The following is a 24,067-nucleotide window of genomic DNA, read 5'->3' on the forward strand; positions in this document are numbered from 1 at the left end:
GTGACGATTATTAGATTATGACATGATATTTTGCCATATGTTCCTTTCCTTCTCTAAAGCTATTACATTTAAGTATCGCCAACCAAGTGAGGTGATTATTTGCAAGGACATCATTACCCTTGACAATTTCAAATAAAGATCTTACCCAATGATAATACATCACCGTGGTCGTTAGATCAACCCAAGTGGACGATCCAACGACATTTGGGAACGGCATAAAATATCTTTTTTTTACCTGATGTCCACATCTCACATAGTGTGATTTTCCCATCCATGTATTGAAGACCACATCACACACAATTTTCCAACCATGTGTGATGCATGGCCTTTTGTACCTTGTGCAATTGCGGTTACTATACTAGTGCATATGTTACTCTTATCCATTTTCAATGATATCCATGCGATCTCCGATGCTTCATATATGTAGATCAATGGTAGGTTTCTTGAAGACGTATGTATGTACCGCATAACACAATCATAACCCATCAATATGCATGATTTGACACAAGAGTACAAATCCATGCTTTTAAGTTTCGGAGGGCATGCATGTATATGAGCTCGCTTGCACTATTATGTAAACCATGGTCATAAGTTGAAAGTATGAAGATTTTATATGGTAGGTAAGCCGATGTACCTCACTAGTACCTCATCATGAGCAAACATGTGTTGTTGTGAACTGGATAACCATATATACCAGCTATGGGGTACGAAAGAGTGACCTTCACATCACACATGTGTTTTCACATTACTATATCTTGCCAGACACAGTAGCAAAAACTCCCTCGGAAACTAGAAGTTTTCACCAATTGAAACTTAAGTGTGTTGCACTAGTCTGATGGTTGATCTAATTGGTGTTTAAGCACAAAGTTCTAAAACGAGTGCATACCCCTCGAGTAGATGCATGTTGAGAATGAGAGGAGTCAGGATGTGCCCTTGAAGTTTTTGATGAGGACCTAGTACATATGTGGTGTCGCCAAGTTTCTAATTCGTGCGTGTTTCTTCCCGAACCGTCAATTCTCTTGGAAACTTCACAAGAGGATGCATCATTGTGCTATCTTCAGCCTTGATGAGCGATGTTTGGACGGATACCTCCAGTCGTCCATCCTACGGTCGGGAAGGTCTCTCGCACATACATGGCTATGCGGTTTACCTCGATCCAGTTCTTCGTGCCTCTGGGACATACAGACATAGCTTACAAATAGGATACATAGAGATTTCAAGGAACATTGTCGCTTGAATATGGTTCGGCCGAAGCCTAATGTTGTTGCTCATGAGTTAGGAAGATCATATCTGTAGTCCATGTGAAAAATCTGTTTAGATGATCTTGCACTGATTTCTTTGCCAAATTGCCCGAAGCTTATGCAATTTTCAACCCCATCGTAGATGTTATACATGTCATACCTCTATTTTTTTTTTTGCTATTAGCCTTCATTTGGCAAGCTGCTGTAAGTTTTCGATGAAATATTTAGTACTCTAGTATCTACCAAATTGAATGGTGTATTCATTTCACAAAAAAATAAAAAAAGATAAAAAACGAGAAGTTTTATATTTTTATATTATGAACTTTCAACTCTAGACTCTGTAGCTTTAAGTGAATCTGGTAGCTAGCATTAAGAAATCATATCCGAGTGTTTTGAGAAACTCTTTTCATGTTTATCCGAGTGTTTTGAGAAACTCTTTCAATATATATTATGGCATGATATTTTGCAATATGTTCCTTTCCTTCTCTAAAGCTATTACACTTAAGTACAACCAACCAAGTGAGGTGATTATGTGCAAGGACATCATTACCGTTGACAATTTCAAATAAAGATCTTACCCAATGGTAATACATCACCGTGGTCGTTAGATCAACCCAAGTGGACGATCCAGCGACATTTGTGAACGTCATAAAATATCCTCTTTTTTACCTGATGTCCACATCTCACATAGTGTGACTTTCTCATCCATCTATATATTGAAGACCACATCATACACAATTTTTCAATCATGTGTGATGCCTGCTCTTTTGCACCTTGTGCAATTGCGGTTACTATACTAGTGCATATGCTACTCTCATCCATTTTCAATGATATCCATGCGATCTCCGATGCTTCACATATGTAGATCAATGGTAGGTTTCTTGAAGACGTATGTATGTACCGCATAACACAATCATAACCCATCAATATGGATGATTTGACACAAGAGTACAAATCCATGCTTGTATGTTTTGGCGAGCATGCATATATATGAGCTCGCTTGCACTTTAAACTATGGTCATAAGTTGAAAGTATGAGAATTTGATATGGTAGGTAAGCCGATGTACCTCACTAGTACCCCGTCATGAGCAAACAAGCGTTGTTATGAACTGGATAACTATTTATACCAACTACCGGGTACAAAAGGGTGACATTCACATTACTATGTCTTGCCAGACACAGTAGCAAAAACTCCCTCGAAAACTAGAAGTTTTCGCCAATTGAAACTTAAGTATGCTGCGCCTGCCTGATGATTGATCTAATTGGTGTTTAAGCACAAAGTTCTAAAACGAGTGCATACCTCTCGAGTAGATGCATGTTGAGAATGAGAGGAGTCAGGATGTGCCCTTGAAGTGTTTGAGGACAACCTAGTACATATGTGCACCAACTTTCTAATTCGTGTGTGTTTCTTCCCGAACCGTCAATTCTCGTGGAAACTTCACAAGAGGATGCATCATTATGCTATCTTCAGCATTGACGAGCGATGTTTAGACGGATATTTCCAGCCGTCCATCCTACGGTCGGGAACGCCTTCGCACATACAAAGCTATGCAGTTTACCTCGGTCGAGTTCTTCATGCCTCGGGTAGCATACACACAGAGCTTACAAATAGGACACCTAGATACTACAAAGAACCTTGTTGCTTGAACATGGTCGGCGGGAGCCTAATACTGTTTGCTCACGAGTTAGAAAGATCATATTTGTAGTCTATGTGAAAAATCTGGTTAGATGATTTTGCACTGATTTCTTTGCCAAATTGCTCGAAGCTTGTGCAATTTTCAACCACATCGTAGATGTCATGCTTGTCATACCTCTATTTTATTTGCTATTAGCCTTCATTTGGCAAGCTGCTGTAAGTTTTCATGAAATGTTTAGTACTCTAGTATCTACCAAATTGAATGGTGTATTTATTTCAAAAAAAAACAAGAAGTTTTATATTTTTATATTATGAACTTTCAACTCTAGACTCTGTAGCTTTAAGTGAATCTGGTAGCTAGCATTAAGAAATCATATCCGAGTGTTTTGAGAAACTCTTCTGTTAGGAATGTTTTGGGGTTGATTTTAGTGTGGAAAAAATGAAATGAATTTTTGTGTGTCAAAATTGGACGGGAGTACTGTACAACCGGACATTGTTGCCCGATCTTTTCACGGCGAACTCTTGCCGGTCCGGTTCAGGAAAGGGTCCCAAAGCTCGCTACGTCCAAAACCAAATCCGACTCCAGCTGAGCGGCTCTCTCTCTCTCCACCGCGCACCCTATCCTCGCTGTTCTTTCATCTCACTCCGCGGGTTCTCCCGCCCCGCCCCGCCTCCGACAACCACCGTACCGCCGTACTGCGCGCCCCGCCATGGCGGCCGCCGCCGCGGCGCTCGCGAGCTCGCCCCTCGTCCACCTCACCGCCGCGGCCCGCCTCCGCTTCCCCAAGCCCAGGACCTCTGCGGCTTCCTCGGGCTGCTCGCGTTGGGGGAGCCCCAGAGGCGCCTACTTGGACTGGAGGCCGCTGAGGCGGTGCGACCGGATGCGGCGCTTCTCCGTCGACGAGGGCGGGGGCGGCGGGGAGGCGGACGGGGAGAAGCGGAGCGACGAGGAGCCGGCGGCAGCGGCGGTGGAAACCAAGGCGGGGGCCGCGGAGGAGGTAGCCTCGGAGAGGAGCCGGTCGGGGAGCTTCTCTTCCTCGTCATCCCCTTCGTCCGTGGTAAGGTGTACGGCTGCTGAATTGCATGTTCATTTGTCGTCCATAGGTAGACAATTTGCCATTTCGATGGAGTACTGGAGTAACAGATGTAGTTGTGCTGAGTGGGCGCCTTGTTTTATGCATGAGATTTTGTGTTGAACATAGCTGGACTGGATGGCTTGCTGATTTAGGAGTATTTTCTAGCCCTTCTGCTGGACTGAGTGTGTCTCTGTGTGCAATCTAACCTTGCGACCTATCATTACATTGTAGTGTGAGTATATGACTATACTAGTGGCATAATCTCTCCAGTCAGACATGTGCGACGTTTTAGAGAGCATCCAGTGCGGTCAAACTTCTATAATTTTGACAACGATGATATATAAGGACAATTTAATTTGATTATATTGAAATGACATCAGTAGTCTCGTCAAGAGAAATGAACTTGGGCCCTTGGCTACCCTATTCATTAAAAAATGGTCAAAGGTACATGTTCGAGACTGGCGGTGTTTAAAACGTCCTATGAGAACTATCTCAATGTAGATATGGCAGACACAACACTCAGTTGCTAGAAATGAGGGTACCACATTGTGCTTGTTGTTGTCACAGCCTAATGCTAATATATACTGCATGTTGGGTAGATAAATTAAATTATACCTACATGATGAATCACGTCCTGTCTCTCTTCTATACTACCTCCGTCCCAAGGGATAAGGCGCACGCGTATTCCAAGACGAACTTTGACCATAAAAATTGAGCAACAAAATCTTGGTTATATTATATGTAATTAGTATCGTTGGATTCATATTGAAAAACACTTTCTAATGATGTTAATTTTATACAAACAATATTTATATATTTGAAGTAATACTTAGTCAAACAAAAAACACGTAAAACGAGGACGCCTTATTCCTTGAATCGGAGGTAGTATTCAATAATGATTGTACCATATCAGTATAGCTACTAGTTTTTCCTATTCTTTTTTTGGCTGCAAGGTCCAAATAAAGGTGTATGCAATTGTAAGGGAATAAACCTGTTAGAACTTAATTGCCAATCTTTGACTAGCTGCTAAGTTTTTTTTTTTGTAAGAAATAGGAAATAACATGATACTGCTTAATAATTCGTATATCGAAATTTTGTTTAGCTGCAAAGCCTACTTGTTTTAATATTATGAAAATGGCTGCTTCTTTTTTCAAACATATTTCTATTAACACCTCCATTTGCTCAGACTCCTGGTGTATCGAGCGAGCCTTCACTTTTGAGCTTCAGTGTGGATAGCATCGATACAGTTAAGCTATTGGAGCTCCTAGGCCCGGAAAAGGTTGATCCAGATGATGTCAAGGCTATTAAGGAGAAGTTTTTTGGCTACACAACGTTTTGGTTGACAAGGGAAGAGCCTTTTGGCGATCTTGGGGAAGGAGTCCTTTTTGTTGGGAATCTCCGAGGGAATAAAGAGGAAATCTTTGGAAAACTTCAACGGCAGCTACGTGAACTTACAGGTGACAAATACAATCTTTTCATGGTGGAGGAGCCCAATTCAGAAGAGGATGACCCACGTGGGGGACCCCGTGTTAGTTTTGGTTTGCTTAGAAGAGAAGTTTCCGAGCCTGGACCTACTACCCTCTGGCAATACGTTATTTCCATGCTACTTTTCCTTCTCACTGTGTTCTCCTGTATTGAGTTAGGAATTGCATCAAAGGTATATTTGCCTCATCTGTTATATGATAACAGAAGTTAATACCCCTCTATGCTAGGTTGCTAACAAATTCAAAGCTCTTTGCAGATCAGCAGTCTTCCCCCAGATATTGTTTCATATTTCACTGACCCAAATGCTACTGGACCGCCGCCCGACATGCAACTTTTACTTCCATTCGTGGAATCAGCTCTTCCAGTGGCTTATGGTGTACTGGCCATCCAACTGTTTCATGTAAGTCGCATCATAGATCTATTCAGCATTTATTTTTTCTATAGTCTTAATCATTATTTCACCAATAGTGCACCTTCTATACCAGTCCAAGTATTTAGGAAATGCAATGTCAACTGTCTTATTAACTTTCCGTGTTGTGCTCCAATTAGTTTTAATAGTAACACGAGGTAAATGCTCTTCGCGGTATTTTTCTGCCATATAAACTTATGAAGTGTGGGGCTAGGGGTAAGTGCATCTCTCTTATTGAATTTCCTTGGTCAGTGTTAACATAATTGTTACATGAAGGTATGCGTAGAGACTCAAATCTGCATAATTGACGTATCCTTTATGGCTCAGTATAGTTGGTAACTAAAGCACACTAATCAATAGATAAGTTATGTTCTGAGCAATTGAAAGTTGGCATTTACTAGCAGACAATGATATGGCAGATCCTTTAATTAAGTGGCGATTTATTGTATCGCTTGAGCTGCTATTCATGAAGTCCCTTTGTTTGTGGTTGTTTTAACCTGACCTACCGTGTCTATTTCTGTACGCAGGAAGTTGGACACTTTTTGGCAGCATATGCAAAGGATGTGAAACTGAGCATTCCTTTCTTCATTCCGAACTTCACTCTTGGAACTTTTGGTTCAATTACTCAGGTTAGTATTTAATAAAAGACGTAGATTGCATCATATAGGAATATGTTGTGCTGCTATTGCCTTATTATGTATCAAATAGTTGATCATTGATTCACATGCCAGGCATCCATGGTGATGAAGAGTTTGACAAAATCTTGCTTTTGTTGATAATGCATTGCACTTTATCTGTATTAACTTATTTCCTGCCTTCAGATATAATAATAGCATCAAAACCATATACCTTCTTTTTAGTTTTATAAGATCTCTCTTTCTTTCTCTACATATAAGATGTGTATTCGTTGAAACATGCTTGAGTAATGATAGTGTTTTTGCTACTTCTGGTGTCATCATTCACCGGAGTTGCATTCCAAGAGTCTAAATTATGGAAACGCTTGTTTTTTCTTATCACTTGTATTTTCCGTGAAATCACTAGTTTTGCGCACTGCACTGTAAGAGCCTGGTAGAATTGTGCATATTTCTTTTCAACCACTACTTGGAGATTTTCTTATTTTTCATCATCCACTTCTGCAGTTCAAATCCATTCTACCAGATCGAAAGACCATGTATGACATATCAATGGCTGGTCCTTTGGCTGGGGCTGCACTTTCTTTCTCAATGTTCTCTGTAGGCTTGTGGCTCTCCTCAAACCCTGCTGCGACAAGTGATTTAGTTCAAGTACCCAGCAATCTATTCCAAGGTTCTTTATTGCTTGGACTTCTTAGCAGAGCAATACTTGGCTACAGGTGACTGCTACCTGACATCTTGGACATTTACCTTTTGCCATTAAAGCTAGTCCTAAATTTCCTTAGACTGTTCTTTAAGTTCCCTCGTAACTAGTTCAATCTCTAAGAAGTGTACTAATTAGCAGAAACTCTTCTTGGTTCAGAAGGATTTTTTGCTTGATCAACTCAAGGGCAATATAAATAGTTTTCCGCGCTCCCAACTTATACATATATTTGATGGATATTTACATGTGATGGGATCTTCTATGGACACTATGAGTGGATATTAGGCCTTAAAAACTATTACACGTCCTGTTAGTACCAAGATTTTTAAGGGCTTGCCTAAGCGTCACTTAAGCATCACTTCAGCACTAAAGTGCCCTAGGATGGCAAGGTAGACAGGGGAGATATTGTGGAGATTAGGTCACAGGGGAGTAGATTGATCATTAGATGGACCTTTAGGCCATGAGGAAGTTATGAGTTGTGTGGATAGCGGCCCATCTCAATACTTATAATTTTCTCTTGTAGCACATCTCTTGTTCTGTTTCTACAATGTTCTAAGGCATCACCTTATCGCCTTGCCTTAAATGCTTGACAGTTAAGGCGGGATTCGGGCACCCACGTCCCCTTACTGCCTTTAAAACCATGCTTCTATGGACGTACTAGTCTACCCAACATCTGGAATACAACCTCATCAACTGCTCAACTCTATGTATTTTTATAGTTTAGGTTGTAACCCTATATTTCTATTAATGTACTCTAATTGATTTTTCAGTGCTCTGCATGCTGCTACAGTTTTGATCCACCCTCTTGTGATTGCCGGCTGGTGAAGTATCGTTCACTAATTGCTTGATCTCTTGTAACCAAACAAGTATTTGTTTGTCTTATTGTTTCTGCAAATTCTGTAGGTGTGGTTTAACGACTACAGCCTTTAATATGCTTCCTGTTGGATGTCTTGATGGTGGAAGAGCTTTACAGGTAAAAGTGCCCCCATAAATTTTATGGGATACAACCAAATAATAATGCTGGACCATATGCATGTGCTCTGTCTGTCCAGAAATATATCTGGTTTTAGCCAACTCTTTTTTCTGTCCATCCATAAATATGCAGTTTTAGGCTTTTAGCCATCTTGTTTGTCCATTTTGCAACTAGGCACTCTTTCCACCATTCTTTTTATAACACCCACAACAAGTACTCTTATGAACAAATAAATCTCCTTCTCAGTGCTCCTCTTTGGAGAGAGAACTCAGGAATTGAGAGCATAATTTGAGGCTAGTAAGAGAATAGCATGATGGCTATGTCTTGATTCTTGCACCCATGCTAAAATGACAAATATTTGTGGACAGGAGTATGTGGCAGTAGGCAATCGTCGTAAGAATGGCTCTCAGTTGCCCTTGTCACTTAACGAGAGTGGATTTTGTACACCCACGCATGGGTGTGAGTGTTTCCGTTACCGTCCATTGTGCTTTGAGATTCTGATAAAAAGAGGAGAGAGAAAGGAATCTTTCCATCTACCATGGTGGGCACGAATCTCGAGAAATAAATGGACGGTGACGGAAACACCCACACTCATGCATGGGTGTACAAAAGTATTTCCGGTCACTTAATAGGACTATTTTTTGCATTCACCATCCATGCGCCCATGCCCTATGAGTTTCTTAGTGGTTTAGGTTTGACCGATGATGCTATGCCAAAAATAAAATAAATTGTCTTCCATCTCATATGGATATCTTTACTTGTCACATATCCTTGATGTGTGATTTATTTTTGCTATTGCCTGTCAGTAGCATGCAGTCATGCACTTTTTTCAAAAGATTATGATCAAGACACTAGTATATGCATGTAGCTGTCAGTGATCGGAGAACACCGTGATGCGCTACTTTGTGAATCTTTGAGTGGAAAATATCACCCATTACGTATTTTTATTATTGGTCCTGGAGTTTGTACATGTTTAGCATTAAAAATACAACTAGGAACTGAGTGCACTGTTGGATCAATGCAAATCCTTTGCAACCCCATTACAAAACAGGGTATCTCCTGTCGTGAAAAATCCCCGGGCCTAACATTGATCATTTTTTATCATGTATGATTTTGCCGACTGACCATTAGGGCATCCACAATGTACCCAAAAGGCATGGTCAGATTTAATCTTTTGGCTTTGGTACCGGTGTTGCACAATGTCGCTGCCTCCAACTCCTCTCCATTGTATAGACATCCCTGTCGACGTGCTGGTTCTCATATGATCAACAAAGGAATAGTGGGGATTGGGGTTATGGGTTTATAGAAGACAAGGCAAGAAAAATGAGCAAGAAAACAAAAGGTCAATTACAGAAAAATAAGTAGTAGGAAATCAAGGATATGTGCTCACCTGTTCTGGAACATGCCACCGGCTCTGGAGGGACGAGACAGGAGCACTCTGCTACTTTCGTCCCTGAGAAGGGAGCTTCAGATTTGATGGTGGCCATGTGGGGGGAATTGGAGGGTGGACAGGGGAGAGAATTGAACGTGGCCGGAGAAAGGTTTGAGGGTGGCTGGACCTGGAAGGAGGATTTGGGGAGAAGGATGCAGTGGTGCAAAGGTTATACGGTAGATTGATGAGGTGAAGGAGGGAGTGTTTTAAAATTTTGTTCTTCATAGGTACTGTGATCCCACTTTTCTATAAGGATTTGGAAACACCTACACTGCAGAGAAATTTTAGCACTAGTTCCAAATAATGTACAGATGGCAAAATTTGACAACATTACCTTGTGGATGCCCATAAGGAGGCTTCATTTGCATGGAAACAAATGATGTAGTCTTTTCTCATGACAAGTGTTCCTTTTACACTTTGTTGATGAGATATTGAAATTTTGATTGCTTCTTTTGTCAATCTTCCAGTTTAAAACTTCACAGTAGATAATATCTAGAACTTCTGGTGCTTAACATTGTAACTTGGAAATAACATGTTTTTAGCAGCAAAATTCAGAGCTTCTGTACCAATTCTAAAGTTCTCTGATATGTTTGACAGGGTGCATTCGGCAAAAGCGCTTTGTTTGGATTTGGTTTGACAACGTATTCGTTGCTTGGACTTGGAGTGGTATGCCAGTCTATCTTACTCTTGGATTTATTTATTCTCCAAACAACATCTTATACCTAGCCTTGCATCTTTAGTTTCAGAATTTCTATAGTGGTACAGTTTGCTTCTTATCTCTGGAAAGGGGAACATACATTTGTTGTCCCGGCTAATTACATTACAAGTCTCCACTAAACAACATGCAAAATGGTATTCGTGATTTTATATGAACACAGTGTTGATTATAATCATTTTATACAGTTATAGTAAAGAAAAATGCTGGACTTGATAGAAACCAACACTACACTACCTAGTAGGCCGCGGATCAACAACAACAACAACATCAAAGCCTTTTTCGCAAGCAAGTTGGGGTGGGCTAGTAGGCCGCGGATATCAGCTTTTTTTTGTAGTTCTGGAAACTTCTAAGAAGCTAGAGTTAGGAGAAGCATCTGTGGAAAGAAAACAGGAGTCATTCCTTTTTTTTTCTGTTAAAATGAGAGATCTATTCTGCTAAAACTGTAAAACAGCAGATGTTGGCTGTACATGAAGCCTTTTCCAGAAGACAATTGTCTCCGAGTCTTGCTTAACCTTCTTAGCTCATAGGTACATCTTTTAACTTCTAATGTTATTCCCTCTTGTTTGCTCCAGCTTGGAGGGCCATTATCTCTTCCCTGGGGGCTATATGTGCTACTATGTCAGGTAAACAGAAAAAACAGATCAATGTTTAGGAGACACGCTAGGGAGGAGGATCCATGTTACGTACACCAACTAATTATATCTTCCTTTCGATTTGTGTACCAGAGAACACCTGAAAAACCATGCTTGGACGACGTGAGTGACGTCGGCACCTGGAGGAGGTCCGCCTTGATAGTTTCGGTGTTTCTCGTCGTACTGATCCTCATCCCTGTGTGGGATGAACTCGCGGAGGACCTAGGCGTAGGGCTTGTGAACACGTTCTGAGATACTTACCAAGTAGAGCTAGGCCACACGAGTCGATTTTGTATCCGAATTTAGCGGTGATAGCGGAAATTGCTGTAAAGGCCCGCGGAGGTGAAACATTAGTTTACTACTACTCCTTGTGTTGAGTGTAAGCAAAATTTTGCCGCGGGGACAGAAATTGAATTGGTCCAGTGAGGTCAGGACAGAGGCGTCGCCCACATCTGAGCTGTGACCATCGGTTGAAATCATTGTCCTGGTTGCACAGTAAAATGTGCTGCGAGGTGGTACAGACTACAGAGGGTTGTTGATGTGCAATGATTAAATGTTGGGTATACAAGTTTAATGCTGAAGTATTTTGCCGGATCTTTGACCTGCCTAACTTCTGCTCTTGTTTTCGTGCAGCCTGTTTTCATGTAAAATGTTGTAGTAACAGTCATCAAACCATATCAATATAACGGCGAGTTTCGCATGAAATGGTGTAAATTCTTGTTCAGATCTGGAAATTGCTTTACATGTTAGGCAATGTTAAGGTTTTTTGAACATGAAAATGTGTTATCGTCCTGCTAAATGTGCTGCAACACCAATTCCCAATCTGCAAAGCCTGATCCTGAACCTAGTTCTTGAAAGACTGCATAGGAGAAACCGGAAAACAAAAAGAAAAACAGGCGTCAATTATCAACCAAATCGTAGGCCAATCAAAACCAGTTTACTGTTACCTTCCCGGCGTCTCCCTCTCTGTTTCGCTCTCTCTTCCACACCCCACCACCACCGCATCCCCTTTCCTCCTTGGTTTCTCCCGAGCTGTAGCACCGCACCGCACCTCATCGCCACGCCACCAAATCCCCGATCCCCCTCCTCCACTCCTCACCCTACCCCACCTCGCCGGCCGCATGGACGAGGACGACGTGGGCGGCGGGGGCGACGCGTCGCCGCAGCACGCGGGCGACGGGGCGGTGGAGGCGGAGCGCGGCGGGGCGGGGGCGCTGGCGCCGCGAGACATCGCGTCCTCGCCGACGAGCTCGCGGTCCGTGACGGAGACGGTGAACGGGTCGCACCGCTTCGTGATCCAGGGCTACTCGCTGGCCAAGGGCATGGGCGTGGGCAAGCACATCGCCAGCGAGACCTTCACCGTCGGCGGCTACCAGTGGGCGATCTACTTCTACCCGGACGGGAAGAACCCCGAGGACAACTCCGCCTACGTCTCCGTCTTCATCGCGCTCGCGTCAGAGGGCACCGACGTCCGCGCCCTCTTCGAGCTCACCCTCCAGGACCAGAGCGGCAGGGGCAAGCACAAGGTGCACTCCCACTTCGACCGCTCCCTCGAGTCAGGCCCATACACGCTCAAGTACCGCGGATCCATGTGGTAAATCTCCTACCCTTCCTCGGCACAATCAGTTAGTTCGGCGCCCTCAAGACGAACACGGCTTATTTGGACTAGTTGCGGCGAGCTGATTTTCAGCAGCTAGTATTCGTACGCCTTAGTCTATATGATGTCACTTAATTGATTTTATTCGATTTGGGTGTGTCGGTATGGTTCGCGCCTAGGCGGTGAATTTGGCACTGCACAAATACTACAAACCGGTGAATCGGCTATGGTTAGACTCTTAATTTAAGTTGTGCTGTGGGCCTGTTTTTCATTGGCACTGCACTGATTAAGACCTGGCTAAGTTGTTGTCTATGTCTGCTAGATGTACGAAGCAGTGTTAACTAGTTGTCAGCCCACTGGACTGCATCCCCAAATTAATTCATGTTCAATTGCCCTCAAGACGAGCACGCCTCATTTGGACGCAGCTGGTAGTTGCGGCGAGCTGATTTCCAGTAACTAGTACTTACGCCTTAGTATATATGATGTCACTTGATCGTAACTACTCAACTTGATTTTATTTTATTTATTTTTTATTTTTGAGAAAAACTTGATTTTATTCAGTATGGTTCTCGCCTAGGCGGAGAATTTGGCACTGCACACATACTACAAATCGGGGCGAATCGGCTATGGTTAGACTTATTTCAAGTTGTGATGTGGGCCTGTTTTTCCTTCTAACTGCACGGATTAAGATTTGGTTCCATTGTTGTCTGCTTGATGTAGTACGAATTAGTATTAACTAGTTGTCAGCCCACTGGACTGCATCCCCAAATTAATTCATGTTCAATTGCCCTCAAGACGAGCACGCCTCACTTGGACGCAGCTGGTAGTTGCGGCGAGCTGATTTTCAGCAGCTAGTATTCGTACGCCTTAGTATATATGATGTCACTTGATCGTAACTACTCAATTTGATTTTATTCAGTATGGTTCTTGCCTAGGCGGTGAATTTGGCACTGCACACATACTACAAACCGGCAAATTGGTTATGGTTAGACGCAATTTAAGTTGTGTTGTGGGCCTGTTTTTCTTGGCATTGCACGGATTAAGACTTGGTTCCGTTGTTGTTTGCTTGATGTAGTACACATTTGTGTTAACTAGTTGTCAACCCATTGGACCTCATCCCCAAATTAATCATGTTCAATTGCCGAACACGTTATATAGGCCGGAGTTTTAGTTTGGATTTCCATTTTTCATGATATCCTCAACAATGTCACTTGACCATAATTACACAATTTGATTTTATTCGATTTGGGCGTGTTTGTATGGTTCTCGCCTAGGCGGTGAATTTGGCACTGCACAAATACTACAAATTGGCGAATTGGCTATGGTTAGACGTAATTTAAGTTGTGTTGTGGGCCTGTTTTTCTTGGCACTGCACGGATTAAGACTTGGTTCCGTTGTTGTCTGCTTGATGTAGTACGGATTTGTGTTAACTAGTTGTCAACCCATCGGACTGCATCCCCGAATTAATCATGTTCAATTGCCAACACATTATATAGGCCGAATTTTTAGTTTGGATTTCCATTTTTCATGGTATCCTCAACAGAATCCTATGGAAGAGGAATTTAACTGGTTTCTCTGCTTGTTTTGGAAACTTAATTAATGGGAGATATTCACTGTCTTAAGAAAATGTTTGCAACATTTTATAGAATATCTGCAATTGATAAATTTGCTACCAACTCAGGTAGTGGTTGTAATGCTCTTTGCAGAGGGAAGCGGAGATTAACACATATGCAAACTTTTAACTCCGAAATCCTATTAAATGTGGGCATGTTCATGTCAACGGTTGGCAGTAAATAAACTCATGATTTTTCATGCTAACACCAGTTTACTAGAGAGTAGTTATTTAGGTATTTGGTCCAATGAATTATCCATCCAATCGTGTTCTTTGGATTAAACAGGAAACTGATAGTAACTTCCGGTTAAGGTGCAAGCGGGTAGAGAATATATGTAATTAATGTTGATATAGGTATGACCTCGACAGCGCAAAAGAGTGGGAGATCAGCAACATTTTGCACACCTGGTAAATTGATTGGAATATTCTGTGCGAAGACAGCCGGACATTTTACTTGTTGCTTATTAATTGATTTTAACTCCTGCGTAAGGGCTGCTAGTAAAAGAAGTACTAAATCCTTTCCTGAATTTGGTTTTTCATTCTGATTTCTATTTTCAGGGGTTATAAAAGGTTTTTCCGGCGTACTGCCCTTGAGACATCGGACTTTCTTAAAGATGATTGCTTGAAGATAAATTGCACTGTGGGCGTTGTGACATCAACCATGGATTACTCTAGGCCACATTCATTAGAGGTTCCGGATTCTGACATAGGCTACCATTTTGGGACACTTTTGGACAGTCAGGAGGGTGCAGATGTTATTTTCAGTGTAGCAGGACAGAAGTTTCATGCTCATAAGTTAGTGTTGGCCGCCCGGTCTTCTTTTTTTAGATCTGAATTTTTTGATCCTGAATCAGATGAAGAGAAGAATGAGTCTGACACAAGTGACGAAATCAGAGAGATTGTCATCGATGACATGGAGCCAAAAGTGTTTGAGGTTTGTTTCTACTATGCCAATCTTATTCTTTGGATTTCTCAGTTCAACATACTCAGAAACTTGCATCTGTCCTATGTGAACACTACGTTTGTTGTAGGCTGTGCTTCATTTTATGTACAGGGACAATCTTGTTAGTGATGAGGAATTGTCTGCTTCAAGCTCAGATTGTTCTATCTTTGATACTTTGGCTGGGAAGTTGTTGGCTGCAGCAGACAAATATGAGTTGCCAAGGCTAAGAGTGCTATGTGAATCTTACTTGTGCAAGCAGATTTCCGTGAACTCTGTGGCAACTACTCTAGCTCTGGCTGATCAGTATCATGCTATGGAGCTTAAGTCTGTTTGCCTAAAATTTGCTGCTGAGAACCTTTCAGGTATAAGATCCGACAATGCAATTCTATCTTTACGCATGTAGATACCTAAATTTGCTACTGTAGGCATATCAGCTTTAAAACTCTGATTTGTAGTTTCCAGCTTATTGCAAGTATATACAACTCACTGAATGTAATAGAAACACATATGATGCCTTTGTTTATCGCAGTAGTGGGGAACAAAAGGTGTGCCACTTTTTTTTGCGGGGAGGTGTACCACATTGCCACCTAGTAATATTGATACTCACATCTTTGCCAAGGGCTTAGTGGACAGACTCAAGTTATGAGTGCAATTCTGCAATGTTTTGAATCTTAATGTGTGGTCAGATTGCAAGCCAGTCTCCAAATTTTAATTTATTTCATGCTTCTTAGTTTCACCATCTTACAGATCATCTTAACACTGTCATATGAGACATCTTAGTAATTTTACATTCGTTTGTTTAATTGTTTGTTACTGCTAGAAAACTACTCTACTTTGTTTGCATACAGCTTGCATATACCGTTTGTTTCTTGAAGGTGCCCAAATGAGTGTTCTGAACTGTATAACATTCCAGATGCCCTTATGTATCTGCAGCTGTAATCCGGACCGAAGGATTCAGTTACCTCAAAGACAACTGCCCGTCGCTGCAGTCGGAGATACTGAGGACAGTGGCAGGGTGCGAGGAAGAATGCAGCAGCGGCGGGAAGAGCCAGAGCGTGTGGGGGCAGATCTCGGACGGCGGCGACACCAGCGGGCGCAGAGTGAGACCGAGGGTCTGACAGCCGCCAGTGTGAGCACTGACTGTCTAAGCAAGCTGCCGCTGCCGTGTAAATCAGGACAGCATTTGAATTTTGACAACTCTTCGAATAATATCATCTGATTTTGTTGCACTGTTTTGTTCATAAGTGTTAGTTGCATATGTACCGCCAGTTAAAATCGTTTACAAGCTTTATAACCAGTCCTGCAAAAAAACACGAGACTTGTCTACAGATCTTTTCATGACAAGCGGAGAAATAATGTGAAGTGAAAAGCTAAAAAGATCAGCTCATATTTGTGCTACTCAACAGATCTTTTCGTAAAAAACGGAGTATTTTTTGCCACTTAATAAGTCTTTTTTTTTTTGCGGGGCTTGCCACTTATTATGTCAAGCAGAGCATAGGCGGCCTTGAGAATGTGTATACTGGGCTTGGTACAAGCTAACGTAATGTGTGATGTAAAGGTTTTTTAGGTAAAATGTACAAATGCATGAATTATGTTTTCTTCTCTTTCAGCTTGCAAAGACATGATAACGTAAATTCTGGCAAATGTGTGTACGTATGATTTAGGTTACGTACAAATGCATGGCATTATGTTTGCGTTCCCCTGTTAGTTCGGTTGGTGGCGGCAGTGATGTTGGTGTTGTGGATGCTGTACCAGGTGGAACCAACTAAGCTACCAGCTACCATGTTTGTTTAAAAGTTAATATAATGAGTCTCATATGTTTCAAAAAATATATAATGAGTCTCATCCTCTGCTCGTGCCAGCATATCCATGCCTTGATGATATCCTTTTTCACCAATACTTCATCTTTCTCTCTTTTGAGAGCACTTTCAAGGTGATTTTGAACATGTGACAAAACAGCATCTTTCTCTCTTTTGAGAGCACTTTCAAGGTGATTTTGAACATGTGACACAACAGCATGCATCAATATCATCAAAACATTAATTCTGGCAATTGTGTGTACTCCCTCTCTCACAGTTTATTAGGCGTGCACGTATCCCTAGATTGCAAATTTGATCAAGTTAGCATTAGTTATATGTTATAAAAATTATATCATTAGAAAGTTTGGATGTTATATTTTCTGATGATATAATTTTTGTATTATATAATTTAAATTATATAGGTCAAATTGGTGACCTAAGGATACGGGGAAAACTAGTAAACTGAGATGGAGGGAGTATGTATGATTTAGGTTATTAATATCATGAATTGCTTGATAATTATTACTCCCTCCTTTCCAAATTTGTTGGAGCAGATTTGCCATTTTGTAATTGCACAAATGTGGAAACACAAGGATTGAAGGACCTCCATATCTCAACATTGAAATGTTAAGATGGTAAATTATTTAACATTTTTAATCTTTATATTCCCTTGGCATCAGCTGGTAAGGCAAAACAGAGGTCATGCGGCCCAATCTACTACTCTACCTCTGTTCCAAAAATATAAGCTTTTTTAGAAAGCTAGAACAGAAGTAATAGCTACTACTCACGTAGAAGGCAAAACAGATAGAACCACAGAAGGGCGACTCCAAATGATAATATCTAAAGGGTTCAAATAAACGAAGACCAGCTCAAATAAGTTCAAGACAAGCTACACCAAGTACATACAAAATGGAAACACCCACGCATGGATAGGCAAATTTGCGCCACCAGAAAGCTGCCATGTAATTCATATTTCATCAACCAAATGTGGCGACCAAGAACTCCTTGTAAATGCTCATGAACTTGGCAACGAAAGCTGCACAAAAAGTAGCAAAAAGTGGGTGCACACTAGTCAGGTATCAGCATCCGCATACAACTATACAAGTAACCCTCTTGGGTACCCTAGCCTCTACCAAAATAGAATGCAGGGATATCTTGTGGAATGTTTCGTCAAGGTATGCCCAGGTTTAAGGCCTCTTTCATTCAAGAATTTTCATAAGAAATATGGAAGATCATAACTTCTAGAAGAAAAAAAATCCTATGTTGTTTGTCCGATTTGTAGGGTTGTATTCCGATGGAATCTCTATTTCAAAGGAATTTTTCCATGAACTCATATCTCATGGGACAAATCCGATGTCGCAATCAAATGCAAATGGTAACACTACATTCTAATCGTAAAATTTTCATACGGTGCAGTCAAATCATACGGTAAGAAGACATTACATTGTAATACTGAGGATTTTCTATTCATGCATGTTAAGGATCTAGTGGATCAGGGAGGCCTTATATGAGGAAGACAGCAAAGTATAGCTTGGTCCAGTAATACCGATGATAACCAGAGTACCAAGTCAAATTGTCTAGAGTACAGCATGCACAACCGACATGACAATGTTATGCACAACACAAGTCAGTTCATTAAAAGGGTATGAGATGTACCTTCCAGATGAAAAATGGCCTTGGACCCTAGGCGCATCTTGTGTTCCTATAAAAAGACATGAACTCGGAGCTTAATAAGTAAGATTTATAGCAGGAATGAAAGTAAATGGGGAAGAAACGGCAAATTAAGGCCGTACAATTAGTGCTAAGTGAAATCAGCTGAGATAGAACATTTAAAATCTAGTGTGCGCCTACTTAAAAAAGAGAGCAAATGGAACTGAACTGCCAGTGTCAAATGGCAGAAATGTTAGCATAAAACTATGTTACTTACATAGTGCGCAGCCCAGCGACAAACTTCATGTTTCAGATCTGCATCTAACTTCTTCATTAACTCAGTCAACAACTTCTGCAATACTCAAGAACAAGTTAACTTACACCAACATTAAAAGACATGTAAATATAAAGTTAAAAGCAGTGACAGAAGCATCTTATCACCTTCAAAATGCTTTCAGGTGGGATACAATTGACAAGTAACTCGTAGAATTTCTGGCGCACAGAGTATAGCCTGAAATATTGATTTACAGCTCAAAGTCAAACCAAAGAAAACCCATAGAATCTCCCTTGTGTCTCACTATGCGACACAGTAAAAAAAACAAATTTGTGGTTAAGGATTAATGTGTGTCTATAGGATGGGGAAAATTGCTGATCTAATTTGCATATTGTTTGCCACAAGGGATATAAAATTCTTAGCATATGCATCACCACTCTTAGATATTAAAATAAGAAAGGTGCAACTCCAGACAAAATATAGCAAATTTGTCACAAAATACAGTTATTGTTTGGAGAATCACATACTGCAACAAGATATTGTCAAGGATTCATTGCATCTTGTCAGTTAAACATTGTTGCAACCCCTTACATTCAAATCATTGATGTGTGCTGTACTTGCAGCAAGCATATAAGAAAATCAATGTAAAACTAATGCAATACTGCATAACAAAATAGTTCCTTCAGTCTTCCTAATTGAAGATGAAGAATGAAAAAAAAGCATATACAGGAAATAGAAAGAGAAATGGCTCAACAGAAGTTGGGAAGAAACATGACAAACCTTTTAGGGCTTTGTTCACTCAAGATATCAGTCGCAATTTCAGACACATACTGCTCCCAGTCAAGAGGAGGTGGCACTTGATTCGGTGAAAACGGATATCTGTAATCCAGAGGCAGAAAATTTTCAGGAAAACAAACAAATGTAAATACTGAAGGGCGTAAAGAGTGGGATGCATTATGCATTTTAAAACAGGGATACGGCAAACCAGTAATAATATAACTCCAGTAACAATTAAAGGTAGAATTCACGCTTACTGTTGGACTTTGCATGTCTCGAAAAATAATATTGCTCGCCTCAAGTTGCGGTTTGACTGAGCTGCTATCCGAGCAGCAAATCCAAATGGAAGTTGCAGGTTTTCTTTCTTCCCAATGAACTCCAGAACTTGTACAATCTGCAAATGAGCGACTTTTAGGGATGTATGGTGCAAAGTTCTTTGATTAGGCATATGGTACTGAGCTAAAACTTCACTACAATTTTCGTTTACTGTGAACATGGTCCCAGCCAATTGATATAAGCATAGAATCAAACCCCAGACAGAGTAGTTCAAATAACCCCTAGTGTTAAGATGCAATTCATGGCACTTAATAGGAAGATATAAATTTCAAATTAGATAAATGAACTAGTTGGCAAAAACAGAAGCAAATACAAAAACATGCAAATTCTTAAAACCTTATTAGACATAATAGTACCACCCACCAAGTCAAGCCAATGATGTACTACAACTAGTGGCACTAAAAGATGGCACATCAGACATCAAATATCCACACTAACCTGATCTTCGCTAGGTGCATTCACTCGCACATTCAGGCAACGGGATCTTACAGCTTCTGTCACCTTTGAGGAGCTATTACAGCATAATATCAGCCTACAAGATGCACTGTACTTCTCCATTGTCCTACGGAGAGAATGCTGTGCTTCTCGTGAGAGCTTATCAACTTCATTCAGGACAAGCACTGCAAGTTTACACAAACTAGGTCAAGTTTATGTTGAAAGAAGAATTTGTTAAATAAAGCAAGGCATTCGGCCTGAACAAGTTGCATGCTCAGTTTCAATAGAACCCTCTGTTTAGGCTCTTATTAGTACGTACAGTGATGGAAAAATGCATCCTCTACTTAGCAGATGTACAGGCATTGTTTAAGACAACTGCATGCTATGTAGAGACGAGTCTTTGTTTCATGATTCATTAACAATAATGTCAGGGGGCCCCGAAAGTTTTGACAGTGTTGAGGGCGTTGATCTCTGGTCGTGCGGACGACAAGGTTGCCCTCAAAATGTTGGTGGGAGGCCGTGACACGCCACCGCGACGACGGCAACCAGCATTTTGAGAGCAACCTTGCCCTCGGAGGTTTGGTTTTTTCATCGATGTTGGAGCGTCCCATGTCTGCTCCTCTCATAGCAGTCATGGTGTTTTCTCTCCGACGGTGGTGGGAGGCCGTCTTGTCTTGGTGGAGTGTGTTTTGAGCTTGGTCCTTGGTGTTCTCGGGTTATGAGTGGGCTTGGCCCCGTGGTGTTGTGGGCATAGACCATGGTGTTTGCATTGTTGTTGTATGGTTTTAGCCCGGTTTTCCGTTAATTAACTCAGCAATTTCTTCTTAATTAATGGATAAGGCAAAGCTTTTGCCTTGTTTAAAAAAAACAATAACATCAGGGGAGAGAATTTAGCAGCACTTTCTTTGCAAGACAACGAAGAACCTACTGGAGCATAACAACATAATCAGTGTCCAAGAAGTCAAGAAAGGAGAAGTCTCAACCTTTGAATGCTCTCTTGCCCTTTGCATCAATTGGCCTGCTCTTCGCCATCTCTTTAATGACCTCCTGAACAACATATCTGTCCTGAAACCCCGCATCGCTGGGGTTCATTTCCACGTGGTGGGAGCTTGACAGCATCGCCAGCTCCAGATCAAATGTCCTCGTCCCAGTCTGTGCAGAGGAATCAGCAACTTAATCTCACAAATTTTTATGGCTAAACCAAATTGGCCACTAAGATAATCACAGAGCACTCAGCTAGCAAGTTAAACAGAAATGCTACCACTTGCCCACACAAAATATCTAAAATGGGATATTGTCCTACCAGGGTGCATCGTTGCTGTGTTCAACAAGAGCACAAAATGAAAAAGGGACATTCATTATCTACACCGCAGGTTTACTCGCAATGGAAACACTTATTTTGCATACACTCTATGACAATTCTTCAATGACATTGCAATTTGCGAAGGTAACCATGATAAGAAAGAACAGAGAAAAAACGAGGGGTTATAACTCACATCTATCTTCCAGGTCTTGTTCTCCATCTTCACCTGCAATGAAACACCAAGACACAGAAAAATGTCACCAACAAAATCCACCCCTCGACGGCCCAAATAACAAAATAAAATAGAGATCTCCATAAATCTATGAAGCACAGAATACGCTACCTTCTCGGCACCGGCGCCGAACATCTGCTTGATGAGCGCCATGATTAGGGTTTTCTTGCCGGACCCCGGCGGCCCGTAGAAGAGCAGGTGCGGGCAGTCCTGCTCCGCCACCTGAACCAAAGAAACACCGTTGGAAACAGATCAGCACGAGGGGGCGGGCGAAACCCTAGAAGACTCATCTGAGGGTGAAAGGGTCGGGGGTACTTACGAACTTCTTGAGGTTCTGCGCGACCTGCTCATGGACGATGACCTTGTCTAGGGTTTTCGGCCGGTGCTTGTCCACCCACAGCATCCTCGCCGCCGGGAGAGGGGGAGTGGGAGAAAGGGGGCAGATTTGGGGATTGGATTTGGGAGAGGAGGCGAGGGGAATGGAGGAGAGTGGCGGGAAATTGGGGGATTGGGGGCGGACTCTCGCGCCAGGGCAGTGGGGGAGGAGGGTTATGAGGTTTTTGCCGAGCGGTAAGCGCTTATCTGTCGCCCAACCCTAGTGTCTTCTGCACTTCTGCAGAAATATGAGGATCCTATACTCTTTGCTTTCGATTTGCAAAAAAAGCTCTTGATTTCTGGCTGATCCACTTTAATTTTCTCCTTTTTGGCGAACCTCAGGTCATTCACTATAAATAAGTACTACTAGTACCTATTTTCCCAAATACTAGATGACATTTGGAAAGCTACAAATTTGCTAGCACTTCTCAAAATATAAGCCGGGTTGGACTTTGAAGGGTGATTAACACAATCATTGACCATTAATATATATACAAAACTGTATGAATTGGGCACGTATAAAAGGTTTCGAAGTAAAAAAATTGTACATTGTGTTGGGCGGATGGCACTGGAATATTAGGCAAAAGCTTCAGTCATACAACAACTAGGGAGATCAATATGCTAGGGGAGTACATATTGTTGAGAATGTAACAATTGTGAGGCTGGGGTAAAAGCAACAATAGTGGTGGATCTGATGCGGGATCTTATCTCGTGCACAGTGGCTTGTGGTGCACTCGAGACACGAGACCTCCATACCTTGTCCACAAACAATTGGAAGAAAACTATTAGCAAATAAACTAAAATCTTAGTGATATATCAAACACAACTCGGAAATATTTATGACAATAGTAGCGATCTACATTGGGCTATGAATTTGGCCCTTTAGCACTACTAACACAAAATTTATCACTTTTGTTTCCCAGGTAATAATGTTTTGAATATATAACTTAAATTTCAATGCACTCTATATTTTTAGATTACTTTCTGAAGTTTATGAACATGAAATTTGATGTCCCGGCCCGATGCACCCACGTGAAATTTGATGTTAGGAGCGTGCATGGGAGTTAGAAGAGGAAGTAGTGAGGGTTCTAATAAAGGCTTAAATGAGTGTTGGCCATCATCGAACATGACTAGTCAGAAGTGACGACAAAAAAAAAGGTTAGATTGGATCAAGGTGGCGGAAATAGTGGTGGAGGAAGAAAGAGGCTAGGAACTGAAAGGAGGTAAGCTACCCAATTGGATTGAACTACGAAAAAGATCCATTGTAGTTTACTGGTTTTGGCATAAAAAAAATTGTTGACTTCAAGTGCACGACAATCCGCAGAAGACTTAGTAGCCATTGCAACAGAAAGAGTACTCTATTTAGCTATGCGGGTTTTCATCAAGCAGTCATAGCAAAATAAAATACACCAAATGGCATATAAATAAATACCTAAGTCTAGTACACCAAACGGTATAAGCATGCATTCTGTGTTAGTGACGCCGAATAATGCACGTGGATGTGGCAATACATGTTTAAGACGGCAGACATGCCAACCGAGAGGCACGGGAAAACCACAGAGATCGCGCGAGATGAACATACATAAAACGCATTGTAGACACGGGAGCGTAGGCCTGGTCAATAATGAAATAGGCCTGAAAATCACAAGAAGCACCAGTGGTCTAGTGGTAGAATAGTACCCTGCCACGGTACAGACCCGGGTTCGATTCCCGGCTGGTGCAACCTTTTTTGCCCTTCATAACTTCGTGTCTTGTTCGTTCGACAGGTGCCTGAATTCTGAAATTTTACCAGCAATG

At 41.5% G+C, this 24,067-nt stretch overlaps 3 protein-coding genes and 1 non-coding gene across 5 annotated transcripts; 3 read left to right on the forward strand and 1 right to left on the reverse strand.

Moving 5' to 3' along the window:
* Positions 1–3,476: 3,476 nt before the first annotated feature.
* LOC127292470 (probable zinc metalloprotease EGY1, chloroplastic) lies at positions 3,477–11,533 on the forward strand. Its single transcript, XM_051321872.2, has 10 exons — positions 3,477–3,935; positions 5,140–5,610; positions 5,695–5,838; positions 6,375–6,476; positions 6,987–7,198; positions 7,953–8,003; positions 8,086–8,155; positions 10,185–10,253; positions 10,878–10,928; positions 11,031–11,533. The coding sequence occupies exons 1-10, from the start codon at positions 3,588–3,590 to the stop codon at positions 11,187–11,189; spliced, it is 1,677 nt and encodes a 558-aa protein (XP_051177832.1). The 5' UTR covers positions 3,477–3,587; the 3' UTR covers positions 11,190–11,533.
* A 368-nt stretch (positions 11,534–11,901) lies between these two features.
* LOC127292471 (BTB/POZ and MATH domain-containing protein 5) lies at positions 11,902–16,318 on the forward strand. 2 transcript variants are annotated; one of them, XM_051321874.2, is made up of 4 exons: positions 11,902–12,531; positions 14,705–15,080; positions 15,178–15,451; positions 16,003–16,164. In XM_051321874.2, exons 1-4 carry the CDS (start codon positions 12,059–12,061, stop codon positions 16,026–16,028), a joined length of 1,149 nt encoding a protein of 382 aa, XP_051177834.1. In that variant the 5' UTR covers positions 11,902–12,058; the 3' UTR covers positions 16,029–16,164. The 2 variants fall into 2 exon arrangements, with proteins under 2 accessions (XP_051177834.1, XP_051177833.1); XM_051321873.2 differs by having other exon boundaries at positions 11,906–12,531; positions 16,023–16,318.
* A 1,404-nt stretch (positions 16,319–17,722) lies between these two features.
* LOC127292472 (replication factor C subunit 5) lies at positions 17,723–22,463 on the reverse strand. The gene is made up of 11 exons (XM_051321876.2): positions 22,215–22,463; positions 22,007–22,117; positions 21,857–21,889; positions 21,344–21,512; positions 20,364–20,545; positions 19,847–19,983; positions 19,593–19,691; positions 18,980–19,049; positions 18,816–18,890; positions 18,545–18,590; positions 17,723–17,924 (listed from the first exon to the last, which is right to left on the reverse strand). The coding sequence occupies exons 1-11, from the start codon at positions 22,296–22,298 to the stop codon at positions 17,866–17,868; spliced, it is 1,065 nt and encodes a 354-aa protein (XP_051177836.1). The 5' UTR covers positions 22,299–22,463; the 3' UTR covers positions 17,723–17,865.
* Positions 22,464–23,921: 1,458 nt separating this feature from the next.
* On the forward strand, positions 23,922–23,992 carry TRNAG-GCC (transfer RNA glycine (anticodon GCC)). The gene has a single exon. It is a non-coding gene; the product is annotated as a tRNA-Gly (tRNA).
* The last annotated feature ends 75 nt before the right edge of the window (positions 23,993–24,067 follow it).

The sequence above is a fragment of the Lolium perenne genome, chromosome 4 (genome assembly GCF_019359855.2).
Source record: "Lolium perenne isolate Kyuss_39 chromosome 4, Kyuss_2.0, whole genome shotgun sequence".
In the NCBI taxonomy this organism is placed as follows: Eukaryota; Viridiplantae; Streptophyta; class Magnoliopsida; order Poales; family Poaceae; genus Lolium; species Lolium perenne.